This window comes from Esox lucius, chromosome 21, assembly GCF_011004845.1.
Source record: "Esox lucius isolate fEsoLuc1 chromosome 21, fEsoLuc1.pri, whole genome shotgun sequence".
Lineage (NCBI taxonomy): Eukaryota > Metazoa > Chordata > Actinopteri > Esociformes > Esocidae > Esox > Esox lucius.
The window spans coordinates 28,969,715-28,995,257 of NC_047589.1; the positions used below are offsets into that span (position 1 = coordinate 28,969,715).

The 25,543-nt window shown below is 44.6% G+C and overlaps 1 protein-coding gene across 4 annotated transcripts in view; it reads left to right on the forward strand.

The window, feature by feature from the left end:
- c21h8orf34 (chromosome 21 C8orf34 homolog) overlaps window positions 1-24,279 on the forward strand; it is a 106,603-nt gene extending 82,324 nt beyond the window's left edge. For all 4 annotated transcript variants that reach the window (XM_029116356.2, XM_029116355.2, XM_029116357.2 and 1 more), the window contains exons 11-15: window positions 3,830-3,992; window positions 11,229-11,839; window positions 15,688-15,784; window positions 19,850-19,888; window positions 22,914-24,279. In XM_029116356.2, the coding sequence (XP_028972189.2) occupies window positions 3,830-3,992; window positions 11,229-11,839; window positions 15,688-15,784; window positions 19,850-19,888; window positions 22,914-22,921 (918 nt within the window). In that variant the 3' untranslated portion in view covers window positions 22,922-24,279. The remainder of the gene's footprint in view (window positions 1-3,829; window positions 3,993-11,228; window positions 11,840-15,687; window positions 15,785-19,849; window positions 19,889-22,913) is intronic.
- The last annotated feature ends 1,264 nt before the right edge of the window (window positions 24,280-25,543 follow it).

A 25,543-nucleotide genomic window follows, 5' to 3' on the forward strand; every position in this document is an offset into this window, starting at 1 on the left:
AAATAAAAACGCTCAAATACTAGGGATATTATATTCAGATCGGAACTTTTTCTAAATCTAACAGGTCTCCCCCTGACTTGAGAAATAGTTCTCGAAATGTTCAACTTTAAGTGCTCTTAATAGCAATTATGTGTCTCTTTGAGTCCTAGCCTAAGTGTCTGGGACCAGAAGGACATCCCATTCATGTCATTTTCTTTTCAAACCATCTGCAATCTGAAAAGGTGTGATGAACTCAATGGAAGCAGATGCTGCCTTGGTCCCAATGTCATCATATTGATGTTATTGTGCGTTGCCAAGGTTACAAGCAATTTGCTGCACAGGGAACCATTTCCATTTGAGACAGAGAGCTGTGTCCACATTATGAAACAAACGTGGTGCACAATTTAGCAATATAGATGAATAGTGACGTTCCTTGCGCAGGACTACAAAGCTGGTGTTAGTGTGACCATGCCAAGAATCTGTCGCTTTACTTTTGGTTCCTTTGGACCTAAATATATCTATTTTTATAGGAAAACAATACAGTATGTAATACAATGTAACAAAGTGATAATAATAATGCTAACAATCGCAGAATATGTCATCAAAGGCCATGCTGGCCTCGACATAAAGAAGGGCACTATGTAGTCAAGTAGGGGACTATATGGAAAGGAACCATGCAAATTAACTGTGGGTGACATATGTTGTTTATCAGATGCCTGGATACAGGTCTCAGAGTCTAATGCCTGGATACAGGTCTCAGAGTCTAATGCCTGGATACAGGTCTCAGAGTCTAATGCCTGGATACAGGTCTCAGAGTCTAATGCCTGGATACAGGTCTCAGAGTCTAATGCCTGGATACAGGTCTCAGAGTCTAATGCCTGGATACAGGTCTCAGAGTCTAATGCCTGGATACAGGTCTCAGAGTCTAATGCCTGGATACAGGTCTCAGAGACTAATGCCTGGATACAGGTCTCAGAGACTAATGCCTGGATAAAGGTCTCAGAGTCTAATGCCTGGATACAGATCTCATAGACTTATGCCTGGATACAGGTCTCAGAGTCTAATGCCTGGATACAGATCTCAGAGACTAATGCCTGGATACAGGTCTCAGAGACTAATGCCTGGATACAGGTCTCAGAGTCTAATGCCTGGATACAGGTCTCAGAGTCTAATGCCTGGATACAGGTCTCAGAGTCTAATGCCTGGATACAGGTCTCAGAGTCTAATGCCTGGATACAGGTCTCAGAGTCTAATGCCTGGATACAGGTCTCAGAGTCTAATGCCTGGATACAGGTCTCAGAGACTAATGCCTGGATACAGGTCTCAGAGACTAATGCCTGGATAAAGGTCTCAGAGTCTAATGCCTGGATACAGATCTCATAGACTTATGCCTGGATACAGGTCTCAGAGTCTAATGCCTGGATACAGATCTCAGAGACTAATGCCTGGATACAGGTCTCAGAGACTAATGCCTGGATACAGGTCTCAGAGTCTAATGACTGGATACAGATCTCAGAGTCTAATGCCTGGATACAGGTCTCAGAGTCTAATGCCTGGATACAGATCTCAGAGTCTAATGCCTGGATACAGATCTCAGAGTCTAATGCCTGGATACAGGTATCTTAAGGTCTCAGGTGTTGGCGCTACTAACTGCATTCTACAGAACATTGTGCTCATCAGGAAAAATACATGTGGTCCAAATTATAGAAGGTGAGGACATCATACTTAAACGACCCCAACAATACGTTAAAAATTGTAGTCTTTGAAGGGAGAGGCATTGCTCCTCGAGCCTGTTGCTGTTTAGTCACAGATGTTATGGAGCGAGAGAATACGCAGAGGAACTGACGTCATGTTGAAGGTCCGCTGCCACTAGAAGGAAAGATGACAAAGATGAGAGGGGGATTGAAAAGGAAGGAGAGTAAAATACGGAATGAGACCGTGAGAAAAGGAGGGAGAGCCATGGGGGGAGCTTGTCTTGTAATTGAATGTGTCACACATTACTTATGTTTTGTGGTAGGGCCAAGCCTAATCTTTTAGGGCTCTAGGCATGATTTAGTTAGGGGGCCCTCCAACTCTGGGAGGAATCTCGGAGCCAGATGAAAGAATGTATACTTTAGCAGTACCATGTCAGACAGTGTATGTCTGCGTTTGGTTCTAGCATGTCTTGGGCTGCAGTATCTAACACACTCATTGTGCACATCTTTCCCATTGCTGAGAAACAACCGGGACTCAAGACAGAACAGACTGACCCTGGTCCCCCGGGCACAATAATTTAGCAGCGTGAAACTAGGGTCTGAGACAGGGAGGTCCGGTGACACTGCGGCCCTATCTGAAGGGAACCCCGGACAGGGCCCAACAGGGAGAAAGTCACTCCATCTACCAAGCATGAACCAGAGGGACACCAACAAACCGCAACCAACCTAAAAGAGGGCCAGGTATCGACCACAGAGGGTGGTCGATACTCCCATGGCACGAGAACAGCTACAGAGAAATAGCAGTAAGCCAGTGACTCCACCCCAATATTGTCACTGGATTGGAGAAAGGACATACAGTGGAGATGACCCTGCCGGGCAAAAACAGCATGGCTGGACTGTAATACAGTGCCTTTCTGTTCACCTTCACACCCCTGGGCCAGAGTAACCTTAATCATTGACGGTGCTGAAGAGATGAGTCTTTAGTAGGCACTTGAAGGTTTGCACTGAGTCTTCGTCTCTAACCCCAATAGGCAGATCATTCGGCAGTAGCGGAGCGCTTTGGGAGGAAGCCCAGTCTTCAGCTGTTTGTTTAGAAATTCTAGGTCTGCATCTTGCATACCTATGTATGTATGGCTGGACCAGTTCAGAGAGGTATGTAATAGAAAGTCCATGTAATGATTTGTACAGTAGGTTAACAGTAAAACCTTAAAATCAGCTGTAGCCTTGGCCTGGCAGCCAATGTAAAGAGGTTAATTCTGGAGTAACGTGATCAAATGTTTTCGTTCTAGTTAAGATTCTAGATTCTTTGACTTGTTTTGATCATATATTCATGTGTGACAGAGTTATTTTGTCTTGCAACTGGTATTCCTTTGGCCAGGTCGGCACTGTAAATGACAATTTGTTCAGTTTATCAGCGTCATTGAACAAAGGAGAAGTAACACAGCCTGCATACACAGGGCGTGCTTCGTGTAATTTGTTTCAGAATGAGAGGTCCTATCTGCCTGAAACCACACGGACTGGATTAGTGAGAGCTTTCAGAACCTCAGAGGTGGACAGCAACCAGTTCATTGGTGCGCTGACCTCTCCCAGTAGAAACAGATTGGACCCAGACACATTTTGAAATTGCACCTGGGGTTTTCTACTACTTACAGTAGCGTCGATTGAAAATTTAGAAAATAAATAAATATGTCTACTATTTAAGGAGTTAGGTGTTCACCCAGTGAGAGAATAGGGCGTTACCTTGGGATGTATCCTTGCAATCCCTTTCAGTACTTAGGACTTCCTGATTTGTTATTAAAAAATATTGAACGCTACAACACAAAGGCTAGGCTACGCCCTGTCCGTCTGCCAAAGCCACCGACCACCCCTAAACCCCCTCTGTCCGCCCGCCCGCACCCCCGACCAACCGAGCCTCTTTAATCTTCACTCTCTGCGGTTACCCAAAGTTTTTCTAATGCCCATAAAATATAATAATTGCCTCTTGTTCCATCAGATGGGGGCCATGCCGTCATATCGAGCCTCCCATCTACAGTCGGATTATGACGCAGTAATTGAAGGGTCGTTCGTTCTCCCTTTCTTCTAATATCACTTTCTCTCTCCCCCTCCCTCCCCCCCCCCTCTCGCTCTCTCTGTTTTTTCTCGTGTGTGTCGGGCAGCGTCAGGCAGTCTGGGAGGCTGATGGCAAGGGGGGGAGGGGAGGAGCAGAAGGAGCGGGAGGAGGGGGTTATTCCAGGGAGCAGCTGGGACAGACGAGAGGACTGCTCCTGAGTGACTCGCTGTTCTCTAAAGAGCTGGAGAACATGGGCAAACACCTTGCAGGTACGTTCTGTTGGTGTGTGTGTGTGTGTGTGTGTGTGTGCGGTGTGTTTGTGTACCTGCGACAAAGATGATGTGTAAGAAGAAAAAAAAAGATAATATACAGTATGTCACACGGTAGGACACGGTGAGACTGAAAGAATAAACCAACTACTGATATTGGAGGCGGGTTCAGATTGATTGGCTAATTACTACCAACGAACTGTATTAAAAGAATATATAATAATATGAGAAGATTTTAAAGGGTGCAATTAATCAAACAGTGAAATATAATTTAGATGTAACAGACATCTTGAATAACATCTTATGGACCCAGTTAGTCACTATGACGAAACCCCAAATTGTGTCCTATTGCCTATAAAGTGCACTCATTTCTAGCATGTAGTGCAGTATATAGGGCATTGAGTGCTTGCTATTAAGGACACCATGATTTAATATTTCTCCAAAGACCATGGTCCTCTCCTCCCTTCTCTCCTCTCTCTCCTCTCCTCCCTTCTCTCCTCTTTCTCCTCTCCTCCCTTCTCTCCTCTCTCTCCTCTCCTCCCTTCTTTCCTCTCTCTCCTCTCCTCCCTCCTCTCCTCCCTTCTCTCCTCTCCCTCCTCTCCTCCCTCCTCTCTCTCCTCTACTCCCTCCTCTCCTCCCTCCTCTCCTCTCTCTCCTCTCCTCCCTTCTCTCCTCTCCCTCCTCTCCTCCCTTCTCTCCTCTCCTCTCTCTCCTCTCCTCCCTCCTCTCCCTCCTCTCCTCCCTCCTCTCTCTCATCTACTCCCTTCACTCCTCTCTCTCCTCTCCTCCCTTCTCTCCTCTTTCTCCTCACTTCTTTCCCTGCTATCCTCTCTCCACTCTTCCATCGCTCCTCTTTTCCCTCTGTCTCTCCTCTTTGTCTCCTCTCTCCACTCTCTATCCTTCCTCGTCTCCTCTCTATCTCCCCTCTCCCCCCCCTCTCCCCTCTCCCCTCTCCCCTCTCTCCTCTCTCTCTCCACTATTCTTTCTAATCTCTTTGAGGGATGGTTGACATGATGTCTGGACATTTTGCTGAGACAGTCCTGGCCTGTGACTGCGAGACAGAATATTCAGTTATCATCCATATGAAAGTAGAGGGTAATATGGTCATCAATCATCACCCAGTCAGATCTAAGACATGTTACCCCAGTTGTTTGTTTGTGCCAGCCCCCCCCATCCCCCCACCCCATTTGAGGTTTGTCCATTACAGTCTTCCAAATTGCAGCCCATTCCCTACTCTGTACATTACCTCATTGAAGGTAGTGCACTGTAAAGTGAAATGTTTAACATGCAGACTCTACTTGGCGTGCGTCTCCACATTCCAGGGTGATGTGTAGCATTTTGGCCCCACTTAGTGTAACTGTTAATGTCCCACAGAGGCCCCCACAGCTGGCTGCGTCTCGTCGGGCTGCCGCTCGTTCGCTGTTTCACGAACGTCTGGTAGTTAGGGAACACACTGGAGGTCCTGTGCTGGCAGACAGACACAGCTGAAAAGACCGGTATAGCCATGTGCGGACTCATGTTAGAGTTGTTTGTATCTGTCTCTAAAATGCTCACTGCCTTCGGTGTCATATTCCCCAGAGAATAATCCACTGGCTGTGGTGTGATATTCCCCAGAGAATAATCCACTGGCTGTGGTGTGATATTCCCCAGAGAATAATCCACTGGCTGTGGTGTGATATTCCCCAGAGAATAAACCATTGGCTGTGTCTTCAGGGGGTGAACATTGGGGGCCCTGTGTGTTGGCAACAAATTCGTATTAGCTGGTAATAAAGTTTCAAGAAGAAACCACTGTAGATAATCTCTATAAATCTTTACTAGAGTTTACAGATTAGCAGGTAATTAACTGTTAATAAAGGCTCCAGAAGAAAACACTGTAGATAATCTCTATAAATCTTTACTAGAGTTTACAGATTAGCTGGTAATTAACTGTTAATAAAGGCTCCAGAAGAAAACACTGTAGATTATCTCTGTGAAGAAGAAACGTTCATTCTTAACATTAACAATTTGGGACCATATGTTTGACCCTGTGTCAGCAGTTGGGCTTAACCATTACAATATCTACCCATCTGAATGCACTGTTTGGTTTGACTGCCGTGACTTCCTTCTGCCCGACCATCCAAGGCCCTGTGTTGACAACACAGGGTTTTCCCTACAAGATGCCCGTCTATCAGGTGGAATTGATTTCTAGTTGTTTTACAGTGACTTAGCTGAGGCTGTGTTGAAACAGAGAGGACTCCCCATCAGGCGGTTACACAAAGCTGTCGTACAACCTAATTCACTGTCTTTCATGCCTTTATTAGCTGCTAATCTGTTCCATGTTTCAAACTGCAGCCTTTCTTTATATCTCCTCCTTAACCCCAGTTATGTGGTTGGGTGCTTTCTCGCTCTCCTCCTCCTCCTTGCTCTACCCCCTCTCTCTGGCTTCCATGTCCTCCTCTTCACTTACCTGCTCCACTTCTCTTCCCTGTTTTTCTTCCCCTCTCTGTTCTTCTCACCCAGCTCTTCTAAAGATACAAAGAGGCAAATTGATCAGGTATTTCATAATTGCAATGGAAAGGAAATGAATAAAAGAGTCCAGTGACCATAGATATAAAGGAGGATTGGGGGAATTCTAGTCCCAACCTCAGATGTTGTTATTATAGGAAAGTTGATATTCACGTTGCTGCTTATAGGCAGCAATGAATGGAAAAGCCAACATAAAGTGTCTCAGTAAGGTGTTGGGCCTGAACAGTTTTAATGCAACTTCGCATGGATTCTACGAGTCCCTGGAGATCTACTGGAGGGATGAAATGCCATTCTTCCAAAATACCTTTTCCTCATTTGGAATTTTGATAATGCTGGTGGTGGAGAGCGCCATCTAACTTATTGGTCTAAAATCTCCCATAGGTTTTTAGTTGGGTTGAGATCTGGCGAATGCCAAAATCGCATTTGATTCACATCATTGTCATACTCTTTCAACCATTCAGTGAGAATGTAATAAAAAGTGATGTTTAAAGTACGTATATTATTTACAATAATAATAATAAATAAAGAACCCATTAGTGTTAACCTGAGGTTCTGTTGGTTTTGTCGGGTCAACTCCTTGTCACTTTTGTTGTGTTAAACAAAGACTAGAGAAGACTGATGAGCTGAGACCCATCTAATCATTAGTCGTGTGGGGAAATGCATTCACTTTAAAATCCATTCTGCATAATTTATCTATGATCATGATGTAGTTATTCAGGGAGTATGTCTCCTTCATTTTAAATAGCTAATACAGAACTACAAGCCCATAAAGCCTTGGTTGAGTCCTAAATGATAGTATAGCGTGCTGTGGTCCTGTACATTCTCACTAAGTGGCCTCTCTTCCTGATCAAAGACTCCAGAATACATTGGATCTGCATACTCCTTCCCTCCCTCTCTCTCTCTCTACCCCTCCCTCTCCCACTCTCTCGTTCACTCTTATTCACGCTCCTGTCATTTGTTCATCTCTTTCTCAGTTGTTTTTGCTGTTTCTCTCTTTTTCCATTCTCTTTTTCCATTTGTTCTCTCTCTTTCTCCCTTGCTGTCTGTCATTTAATCAATGCCTTGTGCTTTTGCGTCCTGATGCCTCTAACCATGATTCCATTCAAAAGAGTCACGGCTTATCAATATCGTTTTCCTGAACATCGTTGTGAGACTGAATGCAAGGCCTAATCCCAAATTGAACACAGAATACAACACTTTAACTAGAGAGAGTTGAAGTAGTTTGAAGCATTCATGTGTTGTTGATTTTTTGGACGCTTACGTAGTTTTTTACTCTTTTCGCTCTGGTGAAGGGTAGTGTACTATATAGGGAATAGGGCTCTGGTGAAGAGTAGTGTACTATATAGGGAATAGGGCTCTGGTGAAGAGTAGTGTACTATATAGGGAATAGGGCTCTGGTGAAGAGTAGTGTACTATATAGGGAATAGGGCTCTGGTGAAGAGTAATGTATTAAATAGGGAATAGGGCTCTGGTGAACAGTAGTGTACTATATATGGAATAGGGCTCTGGTGAAGAGTAGTGTACTATATAGGGAATAGGGCTCTGGTGAAGAGTAGTGTACTATATAGGGAATAGGGCTCTGGTGAACAGTAGTGTACTATATAGGGAATAGGGCTCTGGTGAAGAGTAGTGTACTCTATAGGGAATAGGGCTCTGGTGAACAGTAGTGTACTATATAGGGAATAGGGCTCTGGTGAACAGTAATTTACTATATAGGGAATAGGGCTCTGGTGAACAGTAGTGTACTATATAGGGAATAGGGCTCTGGTGAACAGTAATGTACTATATAGGGAATAGGGCTCTGATGAACAGTAATGTACTATATAGGGAATAGGGCTCTGGTGAACAGTAGTGTACTATATAGGGAATAGGGCTCTGGTGAACAGTAATGTACTATATAGGGAATAGGGCTCTGGTGAAGAGTAGTGTAATATATAGGGAATAGGGGGGCATCCTTGCCAATACAGAAGAGATCTTCCCCCTTACAGAAGAGACCCTCCCCCATACAGAAGAGACCCTCCCCCATATAGAAGAGACCCTCCCCCATACAGAAGAGATCCTCCCCCATACAGAAGAGATCCTCCCCCATACAGAAGAGACCCTCCCCCACACACATAGTTATATTAAATTCTCATCATTTAAAGACAGCAATGTGGTAGATCTAGTTTCAGGTGTCTTCATGACCGAATGTAGTAGTATGACAGCATCCAGACCCAAAGTGTTCACAGCCGACCACAGGAATGCTTCAGTTTACCCCCACATCACTTCAGACCTCTGGACGATGACAACAGCTTCATGGGGAACTGATTATTAATCAGTGTGTCCTGTTTAGTTGGAACTAAAGCCCTGTTAGTTTGGCCATGCTAGTTTTGTCGGCTGGCAGATGAGCATGAACTTGGACAGAGCTTGTTAGGCAAGAAACCACCGCAGAGTAGATGTTCTGATCTGTAACACGCCAATAAATAAAAAAACATAAGGACATTTTAAAAATCATAGTTTAAAATAATGTGTGTTGAAGTAACATATTGTACACAGTGATGAAACTGTGAGGTCCTAGAGCGTTACTGCTTCAATAATGTGTTCAATGTGGTATTAACATGAGAGCTGAACCTTCTGCCATGAAGCCCTCAAGCTTTCCATAATGTCAGAGGCTTTATATTCCCCTTCAAATATACATTCATCATACAATATGGTGTATTACTGCTCTACTGAATACCTCTGAATGTTCTCTGTTGCTTCAGGGGTCGTCAGGTTCATAGACACAGTAACAGTAGATGGGTGAAATTACCACAGGACACAATGTTAGTGCGCACACACACACAAACACGCACACACACACACAAACACACACACACACACAAATACACACACACACAAATACACACACACACAAATACACACACACACACACACACACAAACACACACACACACACACACAAATACACACACACACAAATACACACACACACACACACACAAATACACACACATACAAGACACAACACACTCACCCCCTCCAACTCTGAGAAACACACACACACACACACACACACACACACAATATGGCGTCACTGAAACACACACACAGCTCACATGGAAAGAACACACTCCCATGTTGGTAACCTGTACGGTAAAGTTAACACATCATCCAAGTCTGTGTTCAAAACAGTTTGACCTTGTCACAATTACTAACTACAGATCCAGAGAACTCTTAAACCACACCATGGAATTAAAGTCAAACAACATTTCTTGTAGGACACACACAGATGCAGAAACACACACACAGACGCAGAAACACACACACACACACAGATGCAGAAACACACACAGACAGAGACAAACACCAAAGACACACACACCCATACACACAGACAGACGCAGAAACACACACAAACAGATGCAGAAACACACACACAGGCAGAGACAAACACCAAAGAAACACACAAACACACACACACCACAAGCTCCTTTATGACGCTATATAGTACATAACCATCTGGAAGTTGTCAAACAAACTGAAATCATATCCCATAAAGCTGGACACACACCACGCTTTCCAACAAAACTACATATTATCCCTAACACCGCTCAATGACCAGTCGTGTCAGGGTTTTGCAGTACTCAGACTTGCGGATTGACTTGCATTCACACATCTGTGAGGAAGGAACGTGTGCGTTGCTTTTTTTCCCCCCAAGCTTGGAAAAATGAAATGTTTGTTTTCTGTTTGCTCATAAATGGTGTGAGCGGGAGTTTATGAAATCCATGTCGTTCTTCCTGGCAGTGGAATTCCTTCCCAACACAAAGCCACACTTCCAGATAGCAATTTTGAGTGCGTCCCAAACGGCATCCTTTGCCCTGTGTAGTGGAGTATTTAGTGGCACAAAGTATTGCGCTACAAATTCAACATTTGGGAAGTGCTCATCACGGACACCCATTGTTATGCCTCATGGCACGAGACATCCTGTGTCTAACAACCCAACAACAAATTAAAGGATTAGAAAGGACAAGAACATAGTAACATAGTAGTAAAGGGGAAGGGAGGAGCGGAAAAAGGGGAGAAGAAAAGAGAGGAGCGGAGAAAGGGAGAGGAGAAAAGAAGGAAAGAGAGGGGAGGAGGAGAAGGAGAAAAGAGGAGAGGGAGAAGGTAGTAGAGGAAAAAGGAAAAGAGGAAAAGCACAAGAGTGGAGAGGAGAGGAGAGGAGGAGAGAGGGAGAAAAGAAGGAGCATAGAGGGGAGGAGGAGAAAGGAGAAGAGAAAAGAGCAGAAGTGAAAAGAGGAGGCCACCCCAGATGTTCTCCTTGGCTGTCCTCTCAAAAGAGCAACCTGGAACCTTTAGTGAGTCCCAGATGCAACCCTGTTCACTGCACAGTGTACTTCTTTTGATCAGGGCCCTATTGTTAAAAGTAGTGGACTACACAGTAAGTAGGCTGCTGTTTGGGACGCGCACTTCATACTTATATACTCATACGTCGTGTTTAACGTCAATGTGGGACTTTAACCACGATTTAAAGACTCAGTAAATATTCTTTTCAGTGACCATTAAAATGGTTTTCAAGACAAACATCATGAAAATAACTGCCTGGTCCCATCGCTGTGTCCTGAAGCCAGGGAAAAATGTGACTCTACTGCTCATCTCTTCGTCTAACAGGGTTTTTGTGACCGCGCTCGGTTGTGTGATTAGGAAAAATCCTGTCTCAAACATGTGTGTATATCTCTCCACCCCCCCCAGAGGTGGAGAAGGACCTGGCCAAGCTGGCGGAGCAGGGGAAACTGTCCCAGCGGAGCCCGAACAGTCCTCACAGTAGCCACCTCCTCAACCCACTGTTCCACTCCCCTGCCCCGGGCACGCTCCCACTGCCGGGCCAAACCTCCAAACCCCCTTCCAGGCCGCAGTCACCGATCCTCAGCACCCGTTCGGCCAAGCCCAGCTCCATCGGCTACCCCCTGGTCAGCCCCAAGCTCAGCCCCCGTCTGACCCGCAAATCCACCTCCCTCAGCATGACCGCGGGAGGCCTCCAGACCCATTCTCCCAGCAACCACAGCAGTCACCGGACTCATTCTTTCAGCAATCCGGGCAGCAGAACTACGACTCCCAGAACCCCCAGCAGCAGACCCATAACCCCTAATAGCCTCCTGTCCTCAAGGTCGGCCGCGACAGCCATGACCCCAGTAGTCGGAGGTTACGGCGGTTACAAGGAGGTGACCTTCAGGAGGTCGCGGAGCAGGCCGGTGACGCCCACTAATCAGACGACTCGACCCAGGCCTCTCCTCACCCCGCCTGGGTTGAGCACCACAGACAGCCTGGGGAAGGCCTCCAGCCTCAGGGCCTACCTGTCAGAGGTAAGCCCCACACTGGCTGCATGCAGAGATACTGAATGCGAGATGCAGTATGAGATGTAACGGCGAGATGCGTTTCTCGCCATCCTAATGACAGGATTCGCTGTCCGTAGAGGAGAGCTGATGGGCTGATGAGGTCTCGCCTGTTCCTTCTCCCTCGACTGGTGGATACAAGTTGATGTTTCAGTCACATGTTTTTACATGTATGTTTGTGAGGGGTGTGAATGTCACCTGCCAGTCTTCAGTTGAAGGGAGATTCAACGCAAGCCTCATGAAATGCTTTGACTGTGCTTTGACTGTCTGAACTTTCGATAGGGACAAGTAAGATTCAGCCATTGCTCTCAGTTTACATCTCTCTGGGACTTACTGTGGACACTAGCTCATTTTATTATACTGGTGAAAACAGTTTTGAGAAAGGAATATATTCCCATATAAAATGATATTTTCCTTTAACCCTCAAACCCCAAAAGCTTAATCCTAACCACAAAACGAATCTTATGTCCAAACCCTAACCCAAAAGGTGACCAATGATTCCCAACCCGGATTAATGCCAGATATACTCTGGGACTTCTGGTTCTCATAAGTCTGATAATACGTGCACATCCACTCGCGCACACACACACACACACACACACACTTAATGTTGGCTTAATGTCAGTAGGTCCATGTAGTAGGATGTGGTAAACCAAACATTGCTTAAACAGAGATAGTTAAGTGGGAGTTCTTTTTTAAATTGTTTTAGCATTTCAGTGCTTCATTTGACAGTGCTGAAAGATAGAGGAGAGGTTCTGAAAGATCAGTCAGCCCGATTTCAACGGCAGCGCTATGCATCGCCGGACCACCCCGGGCCTCCGTGGGGGGTTTCTCTTTTAAATTCCTTTTCATGGTGTCACTTCTCGTGCACGTTGTTAAATCCGAGACCCCCTTTCTGAGGACTTTATTCATCACTGGCGAGAGTTGCTTTTGCGACTTCTCACTATTCCTCTGACAGTCGATGGGGGTCGATGCCGAGGGAGATTATCAAACACAGCAGCGAGCTGAACCGGGCCCCACCACAGGGTTCTGATCCACAAATGATTGGAGCCACCTGGAACTTGTGCTTGACTTGTACCCTCAGAACCATAGAGGGCAGAGGAACAGAGGCAGCTAGAGGGATGAAGAGAGTCAGCCAATGGTAGATAGAGAGACTGAGAGATATAGAGAGAGAAAAAGAAGGAAAGATAGAGAGACATACTGAGAGACTGAAACAGAAAGAGACAGAGGGATAGAGAGAAAACACAAAATGTGTTAGCGGAAAACAGACAGCAGAGACAGTGGACCTCGTAGAAGATTACATCCTGGACTATCATTATATAACAGAGACAGTGGACCTTGCAATAGATTACATCCTGGTCTATCATTATATAACAGAGACAGTGGACCTTGTAGAAGATTACGTCCTGGTCTATCATTACATAGCAGAGACAGTGGACCTTGCAGCAGATTACGTCCTGGTCTATCATTATATAACAGAGGCAGTAGACCTTGCAATAGATTACATCCTGGTCTATCATTATATAACAGAGACCATAGACCTTGCAACAGATTACATCCTGGTCTATCATTATATAACAGAGACAGTAGACCTTGCAATTGATTACATCCTGGTCTATCATTATATAACAGAGACAGTGGACCTTGCAGCAGATTACATCCTGGTCCATCATTATATAACAGAGACAATAGACCTTGCAGCAGATTACATCCTGGTCTATCATTATATAACAGAGACAATAGACCTTGCAGCAGATTACATCCTGGTCTATCATTAAGTAACAGAGACGGTAAACCTTGCAGCAGATTACATCCTGGTCTATCATTATATAACAGAGACAATAGACCTTGCAGCAGATTACATCCTGGTCTATCATTATATAACAGAGACAATAGACCTTGCAGCAGATTACATCCTGGTCTATCATTATATAACAGAGACAATAGACCTTGCAGCAGATTACATCCTGGTCTATCATTAAGTAACAGAGACAGTAAACCTTGCAGCAGATTACATCCTGGTCTATCATTATATAACAGAGACAATAGACCTTGCAGCAGATTACATCCTGGTCTATCATTATATAACAGAGACAGTAGACATTGCAGCAGATTACATCCTGGTCTATCATTATATAACAGAGACAATAAACCTTGCAGCAGATTACATCCTGGTCTATCATTATATAACAGAGACAGTAGACCTTGTAGCAGATTACATCCTGGTCTATCATTATATAACAGAGACAGTAGACCTTGCAGCAGATTACATCCTGGTCTATCATTATATAACAGAGACAGTGGACCTTGCAGCAGATTACATCCTGGTCTATCATTATATAACAGAGACAGTGGACCTTGCAGCAGATTACATCCTGGTCTATCATTATATAACAGAGACAGTAGACATTGCAGCAGATTACATCCTGGTCTATCATTATATAACAGAGACAGTAGACATTGCAACAGATTATGTCCTGGTCTATTATTATAATGCAGAGACAGTAGACCTTGCAGCAGATTACATCCTGGTCTATCATTGTTGACACACTGTATTGGAGGGATTGGAGGGATACCTCTATTGCCAAAGCAAATATGTTAAGGATCATTCATGCCTAGTCCTGTTTCTAAAACTGAATGTAAAGGAAGGAGGGGATGTATAGACAAGATACGCCCTCTCTTCCTCTTCCTGTTGCAACTCTTCTCTGATTCGCTGATTTGCCCTCTCTTCCTCTTCCTGTTGTAACTCTTCTCTGATTCACAGATTTGCCCTCACTTCCTTTTCCTTTTGCAATTTTTCTTGGGAAAGCAATTCTTCTTTTTAAAATAACTGTCTATACCAGTCTTGTCTGGCCCTCTCTTTAAGGAGAGTGACTGACATGGAAATAAACTTATATAAATGACTGTCTGACTGACTGTCTGTCTGTCTGACTGACTGACTTAATGACTGGCTAATGAACTGCCTGGAAACCTCCTTCAACTTTTAACACTGAAAAAGAACATATAAAAGCCCTTAGAAAAGAAAACTTGGTAATTTATTCATTAAGGTCTGGACCTGAGGACTCTAAAGTGTGCTTGGTTTTGAGAGAAAATAAAAACAGCTGTTGAACTAATGGGGCTGATATTAGCGTTTGCCAACCCCCTGAGGCTCTTGGTTTCCAGTTCACTGAGGATTTACCTGTTTCATTTTCCTTTTTTATTGTCTGCTTCCTCCAGGGACCAGAACACAATTTTCATATAACTATTAGAATGCCTTCTGAGTATTTTAAACTAAAGTGAGAGAAAGTGAGTGACAGAAAACAAGGAAGATAATCTATTTTCAAACACCAAGACATTTAGTCATTTCTGTTTTCTATTGTATAAAATATCCAGATATTCAGTTCCTACCAGACACCGAACAGCTGTAACAAATACATATTCCAGATGAATGTGTAAATGTTTTTATTTTTGTTTCCTCTGTGACGCATGTTGTAGGCATATGTTTGCAGAGGAAGCTGTATAACTATGTTAACTATGTACGCAGCTTTCCATCACCATGATTTGATTCTTCCATTTAAATATTTATCTCTCCAACATTACATTACATAGTATACATTCTTGTAGCATTACTGGAGCCACAGCTTAACATTCTATGGAGAGTTGCTGTACAACAACACATTATAGAATGACAAAAATCTGCTGAAAACTCTCCTCTCTGAACCTCCCCTTTCTCCTCTTCTCCTCCCATCTCCTCCTCTTCACCCCCTTTACTCTATTCTCCTCCCCTCCCTTGTCTTCTCCTGCCCCCCTCCCTTCTCCTCCCCTCTCCTCACCTCTAGGATGAGTTTTATCAGCAGCTGCAGGCCATCAGACAGCCATGGAACATCCCCAGTGACACAGAGAGTGACATACTCGACCCACCAGAGCAGGACACATGTGAGTGAACTGGACTCAGAATGGCTTCCATTTTATATGGATCACACCTTCTCTGTATCTCTCTAACACTCTCTCTCTGTCTCTCGCCGTGTCCCTGTCTCTCTCTCTCTGTCTCTGTCTCCCTGTCTCTCTCTCCGTGTCACTGTATCTCTCTCCCTCTCTCTCTCTGTCTCTCGCCGTGTCCCTGTCTCTCTCTCTCTGTCTCTGTCTCCCTGTCTCTCTCTCCGTGTCGCTGTGTCTGTCTCCCTCTCTCTCTCTCTCACCGTGTCCCTGAGTCTGTGTCTCTCCATCTCTCACTCTCCATGTCTCTTTGTCTGTCTCTCTGTGTCTGTCTCCCTGTCTCTGTCTCCCTGTCTTTCTCTCTGTGGTGCTGTGTCTGTCTCCATCTCTCTCTCTCTCTCTCTCTCCATGTCTCTTTGTCTGTCTTTATTCAATTCAATTCAAATGGAATATTGGCATGGAATGTGTTACTACATACATTGCCAAAACAAACATCAATATACACTCACCTAAAGGATTATTAGGAACACCTGTTCAGTTTCTCATTAATGCAATTATCTAATCAACCAATCATCTAATCATCACATGGCTGTTGCTTCCATGCATTTAGGGGTGTGGTCCTGGTCAAGACAATCTCATGAACTCCAAACTGAATGTCAGAATGGGAAAGAAAGGTGATTTAAGCAATTTTGAGCGTGGCATGGTTATTGGTGCTGAGTATTTCACAATCTGCTCAGTTACTGGGATTTTCACGCACAACCATTTCTAGGGTTTACAAAGAATGGTGTGAAAAGGGAAAAACATCCAGTATGCGGCAGTCCTGTGGGCGAAAATGCCTTGTTGATGCTAGAGGTCAGAGGAGAATGGGCCGACTGATTCAAGCTGATAGAAGAGCAACTTTGACTGAAATAACCACTCGTTACAACCAGGTTATGCAGCAAAGCATTTGTGAAGCCACAACACGCACAATCTTGAGGCGGACGGGCTACAACAGCAGAAGACCCCACCGGGTACCACTCATCTCCACTACAAATAGGAAAAAGAGGCTACAATTTGCACAAGCTCACCAAAATGTTGTCACCAAAAGAATGTTGCCTGGTCTGATGAATCTTGATTTCAGTTGAGACATTCAAATGGTAGAGTCAGAATTTGGCGTAAACAGAATGGGGACATGGATCCATCATGCCTTGTTACCACTGTGCAGGCTGGTGGTGGTGGTGTCATGGTGTGGGGGATGTTTTCTTGGCACACTTTAGGCCCCTTAGTGCCAATTGGGCATCGTTTAAATGCCACGGCCTACCTGAGCATTGTTTCTGACCATGTCCATCCCTTTATGACCACCATGTACCCATCCTCTGATGGCTACTTCCAGCAGGATAAAGCACCATGTCACAAAGCTCGAATCATTTCAAATTGGTTTCTTGAACATGACAATGAGTTCACAGATCTCAACCCAATAGAGCATCTTTGGGATGTGGTGGAATGGGAGCTTCGTGCCCTGGATGTGCATCCCACAAATCTCCATCAACTGCAAGATGCTATCCTATCAATATGGGCCAACATTTCTAAAGAATGCTTTCAGCACCTTGTTGAATCAATGCCACGTAGAATTAAGGCAGTTCTGAAGGCGAAAGGGGGTCAAACATAGTATTAGTATGGTGTTCCTAATAATCCTTTAGGTGAGTGTATATTAAAACTATAGGCAAAGCAAACAAACAAAAATAAATAAATGATAACAGTGTAGGAGAAAATGTTTCTCTGTCTTTACCTCTCTCTGGGCAAAGGAAGCATAACCTGTCCTCTCTGGATAGCCAGATCTGACTATGACAACCAGTTTCTATGGTCAGGTTGTGCTGTCTGTATTTCTCTCTCTGTTTGTAGTGTACGTGTGTGTGTGTGCTTTTCATCAGCCTCCCTCCGTCATTAGCCTCTCCGTCATTAGCCTCTCTCTCTACTTTTTCTTTCTGTTCACATGTGCTTCCTATCATAACTTGCTCGCCGGTATTTCTAAATATCCATCTCTGTCACTGAGGCAGTCGTCCGCCCTGTGACTGGTGGCGTTTCCAGCGCCGTTAGCACGCCGGGATTTCCTTCCTTCCATTTATTAACATCATTATTCCAATTAGGAGTGATTAATATGTAACGTGTGGCTTTCCATCCACCGAAAAGATGACACGAATAAGAGAAGGGTGAGTGTTTATATGGGCCTTGCTGCTTGCAGCGCCACATCTTGGGAGGTTTCGAGGGGTGACCATGTGATTTTTGGGTGGACAAGGTTGTTGATATTGTCTAAGATTACATTTCCAGGTGTCATTTGAAAGATTTATTTGCTTTAAAATCTAGTCAATGGACATGAATGATGCTCCATTGCAACTTACAAATCCATAAATCTTCATATCATTCCTGTTGGATCACAGTGTAATGCTCTCTCTCTCTCTCCCTCTCTCCCTCTCTCCCTCTCTCCTTCTTTCTCCCACTATCTCTCTCTTTCTGTCTCTTTCTGTCTCTACACCTTAAAAAAAAATGACATCACTGGGCACAGGTCCCAAATGGAAGCCTATTTGCTATAATGTAGTGGACTGCTGTCGTAGGGTGGAGTGTGCCATTTAGAATGCATGTAAGCATTAGACCCCACCCCCAAGGTTCTGCTCATTAAATCAGGTGGAGGTACTATAGTAGTACTATGTAATATATTATTAGCATTATAATTATTAATATATTATTCACTATATTTAAATTTACAAGGGTCAGTATACGCGAACCCTCTCAGACAGGCACAGACTGATGTTGTTTTAGGTGTCATATAACACTGTGATGCCCGCCAAGCCCAGAACCTGAGTTCCCGGCGGCCCACGGCTGAGTTCTCGCCACTCCATCAAACCCTCAGATTCACATTCTCTCAGTTATTATGACGGGTGTTGAGTACTGCCACATCGTCAGAGACGGACTTGAGATCCTAATGTTGGAGAGATGCGCCAGCGGGCTCAGAACCCGATAAGTTCTGAGCCCGCTGGGAAGACCACTGTGCCTGTCACTGTTAGTGTCTATGGGGCATAGGACAATAATGAAAAGTCATCATACACAACTCCTGTTTAGGCCAATTAACTGTTTCTATTCCTTTACCAAGCCAGAAGAAACTAGAGCCACAGTGTTCTCAGCTGAGTCATTAAGTGCACACATCTCAAATGTCACCACATAGGGAGAAAGACAGGGCGGGAGAAAGACAGGGCGGGAGAAAGACAGGGCGGGAGAAAGACAGGGCGGGAGAAAGACAGGGCGGGAGAAAGAGAAGGAGAGAGAAAGACAGGGCGGGAGAAAGAGAAGGAGAGAGAAAGACAGGGCGGGAGAAAGACCGGGCGGGACAAAGAGAAGGAGAGAGAAAGACAGGGCGGGAGAAAGACAGGGCGGGAGAAAGAGAAGGAGAGAGAAAGAGAAGGAGAGAGGGAGTGGGAGAGAGGGAGTCGGGGAGAGGGAGTGGGGGAGAGGGAGTGGGGGAGAGGGAGTGGGGATGACCAAAGCCACAGAATGTGACAGTCCATGATGTGAGGGAGGTCCTTTTGGGTCTGATAGCATTGTGTGTGTATCTCAGCTGACGTCCCTCTCACTACCCACAATGGCGCTGTCTTGGTTGGTTCATAGGCCTGGACGGATGCCAGCTCCATCACTACAGTATAAAGGAAAAAGACAGTTATTTTTCTTGTTATTCTAGATCTACCATGATAGGGTAACCACAGCGACCAAAATTAAATCAAAGTGGTCTGGTCTCTTGGAGTTGCTAGTACAGCGGTGGAGTAGTTCTCCAGGGTTGGAGTTGAAAGCTGCAGGAGGTTAGATCAGAAACAGGTTTGAGTTAAAAACTACGGGAGGCTAAATCTTCAGGAACAGGGTTGGGCAGCCACTTCAAATCAACTGAAATTATATTTGTTTCATGCCTCATAAACAACCGGTCTAGACTGACACAGTAATGCTTATTTACAGAGCAAAGTTATAAAGAGAAACAGAACCCACGCACGACAAGATGAGTGGTAAACTAACTAGCTGTCTATGGTTCTGGCCCTTTCATAGGTGGAGTACGGGACGCCAACAAGAGGTCTGTGTTCTCAGGTGAGCCCCTGATGGTGGTGGTACCGTCACTCTTCATCATCACCGTAAGGCTTCTCAGTCAGGCAGAGTCATCAGCCTTCACATTCCATCATCCCTGACGCTTCACACTGGGACGTGGTCACACCTGGCCATCATCCCAAACCCTGACGCTTCACACTGGGACGTGGTCACACCTGGCCATCATCCCAAACCCTGACGCTTCACACTGGGACGTGGTCACACCTGGCCATCATCCCAAACCCTGACGCTTCACACTGGGAAGTGGTCACAACTGGCCATCATCCCAAACCCTGACGCTTCACACTGGGACATGGTCACACCTGGCCATCATCCCAAACCCTGACGCTTCACACTGGGACATGGTCACACCTGGCCATCATCCCAGACCCTGACGCTTCACACTGGGACGTGGTCACACCTGGCCATCATCCCAGACCCTGACGCTTCACACTAGGACATGATCACACTTGGACTGTTTGGGATATGAGAGGTGGAATATCTGCTCAAAAGTTTACATACCCTTGAATGTTTGGCCTTGTTACAGACACACAAGGTGACACACACAGGTGAAAAGGGCAATTAAAGGTGAATTTGCCACGCCTGTGTCTTTTTATAATGCAATTAGTGTCTGTGTATAAATAGTCAATGAGTTTGTTAGCTCTCACGTGGATGCACTGAGCAGGCTAGATACTGAGCCATGGGGAGCAGAAAAGAACCGTCAAAAGACTTGCGTGACAAGATAATGGATATAAAAAGATATCCAAAGCTTTGCAAATGCCAGTCAGTACTGTTCAATCACTTATTAAGAAGGGAAAAATTCTGGGATCTCTTGATACCAAGCCATGGTCAGGTAGACCAAGAAAGATTTCAGCCAAAACTGCCAGAAGAATTGTTCAGGATACAAAGAAAAACCCACAGGTAACCTCAGGAGAAATGCAGGCTGCTCTGAAAAAATACTGTGTGGTTGTTTCATGGAGCACAATACGACAATACTTGAACAAACATTTGCTGCATGATCGAGTTGCCAGAAAGAAGCATTTACTGGGCCAATGCCACAAAAAAGCCTGGTTACAATATGTCCGACAACACCTTGACAGGTCTCACAGCCTCTGGCACGTCCTAATTTGGAGTGACGTGACCATAATAGAGCTTTATGGTCACAACCATAAGCGCTATGTTTGGAGAGGGGTCAGCAAGGCCTATAGTGAACAGAATACCATCCCCACTGTGAAGCATGGTGGTGGCTCACTGATGTTTTGGGGGTGTGTGAGTTCTAAAGGCACGGGGTATCTTGTGAATATTAATGCCAAGATGAATGCAGCATGTTTCAGTAAATAATGGCATACAATTTACATTCTTCTGCACAAAAGCTGCGCATGGGACTCTCTTTGACTTTCCAGCATGACAATGACCCTAAGCCAGACATGTTTTCTTTACAAAAGGTAACATATATTACCAATTCTCCAAGGGTATGCAAACTTTTGAGCACAACTGCATATACCATTTTTTGAAGGTGTGAACCGTTGAATCTAACAGCGCCTCCTGCGTGGGCCAGTGGCTGTCGGCCATTTAAAAATAAAAAGCTCTTCCATTTCATTTAGCTTGTGGTCAGCCGTCTGATGTTTAGAATGGCTGTTTAAAGTAAAACAAACCATGGATTACAGTTTCTCTTGGCACATAATCTATTCTCAAGGAGAAGGAGCTAGTATAAAAAAGCTAAATCCTCTTTCAAAGTATAAAACAAATCATGCTGAAAACTACAGGCCGAGTCTTACAAAGGCACTGTACCAGGTATCAGTAGTCAAGGATTAAAGCTGTGATTATATGGTTAACAAAAACATTCAATAACACATAATATCAGCCGGTATGTTTTTCATTAGTGGTGTTCTTAGTGGACTGAGTTTGGTGTAGACGGCTCCACCGCAAATGCAACACACACCCACAATGTCAGGATGGCTCCTTTAGCCTATTAGACACCAGAGGCATCTTTGAATCTCACACACACACACACACACACACACACACATTGAGGTGACTCCCATAACCCATGCAAGACCAAATCTTTATATGACACACACACACACACACACACACGCCACTGAGACGCGTCCTTTACTCGAGACGCGTCCTCATTTGACGTCGGTGGTCTCGGCCAGTGTCCCCGATCACCACCCCGGTCTGCGTCGCCCTGGCAACCACCTATGTGGGACTCCGAAAGGCCCCTGGCTTCTTCTGTAGTCCACCAATCAGCCATCGGACGACAGACGGAGGCACTCTGCATTACTGGACATCAGCCATTTTGGGAAGGGTGGAGAAAAACCTTCGCGATTAGGCAGAGCAAGAGAGAGAGAGAGAAGGAGAGAGAGAGAAAGAGTGAGACTGAACGATGGAGAGATGGACAGAGGGCCAGTTCCATTAAGTCAGTGTTGGGTGCTGAGGGAAAAGAGTTTAACATGCTCCCGGCAGCATTAAGTCTTTACAGAGGGTTTAGGCTTGAGAATGCCTACATCGTAAATGGCATCCTACTTCCTAAGTAGCACACTACTTTTGATCAGAGCTGTACGGCTAGTAGTGTACTTTGGAAGGAATAGGGTGTAAACTGGGAACATGAGTCTGGTTTGTTAGAGGGGTTTGTCTGCGGTCCTCCCTTCTTGTGGTGCTAGCTGGTCCACAAGTTCTGCCCACAGTTTCCCAGAGCGACGGTTCGGGCCGACTAATCTGCGATGCCATGAGCAAATGTCGCCATAGTAACCATGACACTCAACCCAAACCTCAAGGCTGTAACCATGACACTCGACCCAAACTCCATCACGGTACCCCTATCACTCATCTCCCAGAATGCATAGCTTGAAACACGACTGTCTGGAAGCCAAACAGACCTTGTTCTCATTTCAGATAGTAAACTCTTTTATTGTAATTATTTTGGCGTTATTCCTTATTAATAGAGGTTGAATTGTGTGTGAATCTTAGTTTCTAAGGAAACTTACTGTTTTTGTGTGTGTGTGTGTGTTGTGTTTTCTTTCAGGCCTTTAGTGATGAAGACAAGAGAGAGAAAGAGAGAGACATTGATCCAATAAAATAATTATGCAAACCACTGGGCATTTTCAATACTGTGTAGAGACCATTATTTTTATAATTCACTAAAGGAGAATATACAGGGATAACTCAGGACTTGGCAATGAAGCCTTTTATCTTTTTCCCAAAAGTGAGAGGAAGTTTTGGATGAAATAAAAGTCAGCTAGTGGTTCCTGTAGACTTACAGTCATTGGGCTAATGCTAGTTAGCATTGGCTTGCGAAACTACCTCTAAACTTCCTTCATGCTGGACAGAGATACATAAATATTGCATCCAAAAGTTCATCTGACTCTGGGGAAGTAAAAAAAAAGGTTCATTGACAGAATCCTGAACAGTCCTTTAAAAAAAAATTGTATACTTTTTCCACAAAGCTTGATATTTCTTAGACGATGTAGCCCATAGAAGATGTATGTTAACTATATGTGGAAAATGTGGGGAGTTTAGAGTAAAAAAGTATAACTATTAAAGTTTTGTTTACAATTGCTTATTTAGCATGTTTAACTTTTTGGAGGAGTTGAAAAAAAGCATTTTGTTGTTGCAAAACCTTTTTTCTTGAAGCTCGATCCATATTTTGAGATGGTTGTACATGAACTGTATGGAAGCAATCTTTGGATATGCACTTTAAAGTTACTGAAGTGACATTGTTTTCAAGCGGAAATTATTTCGAAGGAATTACTTTTCCTACACACCTTTTTTGTTTAATCACTTGCGGTCGGTTTTCCAAACCAACCTGTTAGTTGATAGTCTCAATTTCCAGACTCTATGCGACCAACAACAACTCTGGATTCAATAATGGACTTTCTGGCAGTTACAAGCTACTTCACCGCCAAGACACTAATATTGCTGCTTGAATGACAAAACCAAATAGTAGCTAGCAAGATGGTCACAAAGGTTCTTCTTAATAAGCGCATTTCGCAAGTGTCTCGATTGCAGCAACTACCAACCGCTGTAAAAATCACTACAAAGGATTTGCATACTGTATATCTTTGGTTTTTGAATCGGGACTTCATGAAATGTCTGAATGGCGATGTGTCGGGGTTGGGACTTATTTGAAGAGGACCCTCCACAGTCAAGCTCTTCTTCTATGCCAGAAGATTCATCATTGAAACCAGATCCTAGTTACTGGTTCCCTGATTTTAGAGACTAGTTACCCCTCATATAATCCTGGTGTAAACTGTTATGTTAATATACAACCTGTTTGGACTTTTGAAAATACTACTCTGGACATGCAAATACTCACTGCCTGATATGGAAATGGCTGAAAATATTTCTTTTTTATGCACTGACTAAACCATTGAATAAAAACCTGGAATTGATTACTGCTTTCTATTTACTTCATAACGCTATGTCCTTATTCCCTGTGAAGTGTACTAACCCATATCAAGTCCCTATGGGCCATGGTTAGAAGAAATTCACCATTTAGGGATCAGGGAGTCATTGGGAGAGCTGGCGTGATACATTACTGTGTTAGCGTTTCTCCACCTAACCGGACTGAACTGGGCTCCAATGCTATTACAAATAATTACAATATTAATCGTAAATTCTTTACTTTGGTTTGACGGAACCTTCCTGTTGCACTGAAACCACATCAATCCGCAACTCCAGTCAGGACCGAGTGCAATGATCAAAATATAAGAAAGATTAGAAGAAGTAGTTGAACCCAGTCCAGGTACCAGAACATCTATTATTGTTCTGCGTGTTCAAAAACAAGCTGTGGTAATTCAAGATCATCCCCGCAGCTAGTTTTTGAAGTAGGAGACAGGCAGAACAAGAAACCAATTTTCTGCCACCAGTTCAGTGATTGTGTGTTTGCTTGGGCGTGTGGAAGTTAAACGCTGGCGATCCGCAGTGTCTGTCTGGAGGCTTTTTTTTTAGGGTAAGAAAATGTGTCTGAGGGCCGCGGAGGATCCGTCAGTGTCAGGTTCAGTTTTCCATGTGCGAAGACTAAAACACACACCGCCAGAGCCACCCACACACCACAGACACACCCCGCCTCGGCACGGCCTGATCGGCTGGTTCAAAACGAGCCGCGCCGCCACCGAACCGTGCCAAACCCTCACAGCGTCTGTTTGAACACCTCCCCCCGTCCCTCCTTCCAGACGGGATGTGGTCTAAAGCTTCTCAGAACCACACTGCGTCCCAATGACAGCCTACTCCCCATGTAGTACACTGCTCTTCACCAAGGGCCGTTGGGCTCTAGTGAACGCTAATGCACCAAAAGAGGGAATAGGGTGCTGCTTTGCGGCAGTCGTTTCACAAACCTCATTAGCGGCCTAGCTATCATGTTAACACACGTTTCCTTGACGATGGTGTGCGGACTACAGCATCACAGGTGTTCCCACAGATCGTATGTTGATGTCTGGAGGTAAAGGTGTTAGGAAGCGGTTAGGAAAGTGGTAAAAGGTTCCGTGCCGCGGAGTGTCGGTAACAGCATGTTGGTTTGGACTGATCTAGTCTTTAGGACGGGTAGATTGGTGCTATTACACATGGAGCTTTCAACAACCTTCAAAATTATGTAATGATCTTACGTACGCATTTTTACTGTCAGCATCTTTTCTGACTGCATTTGTCGCTGCTTTC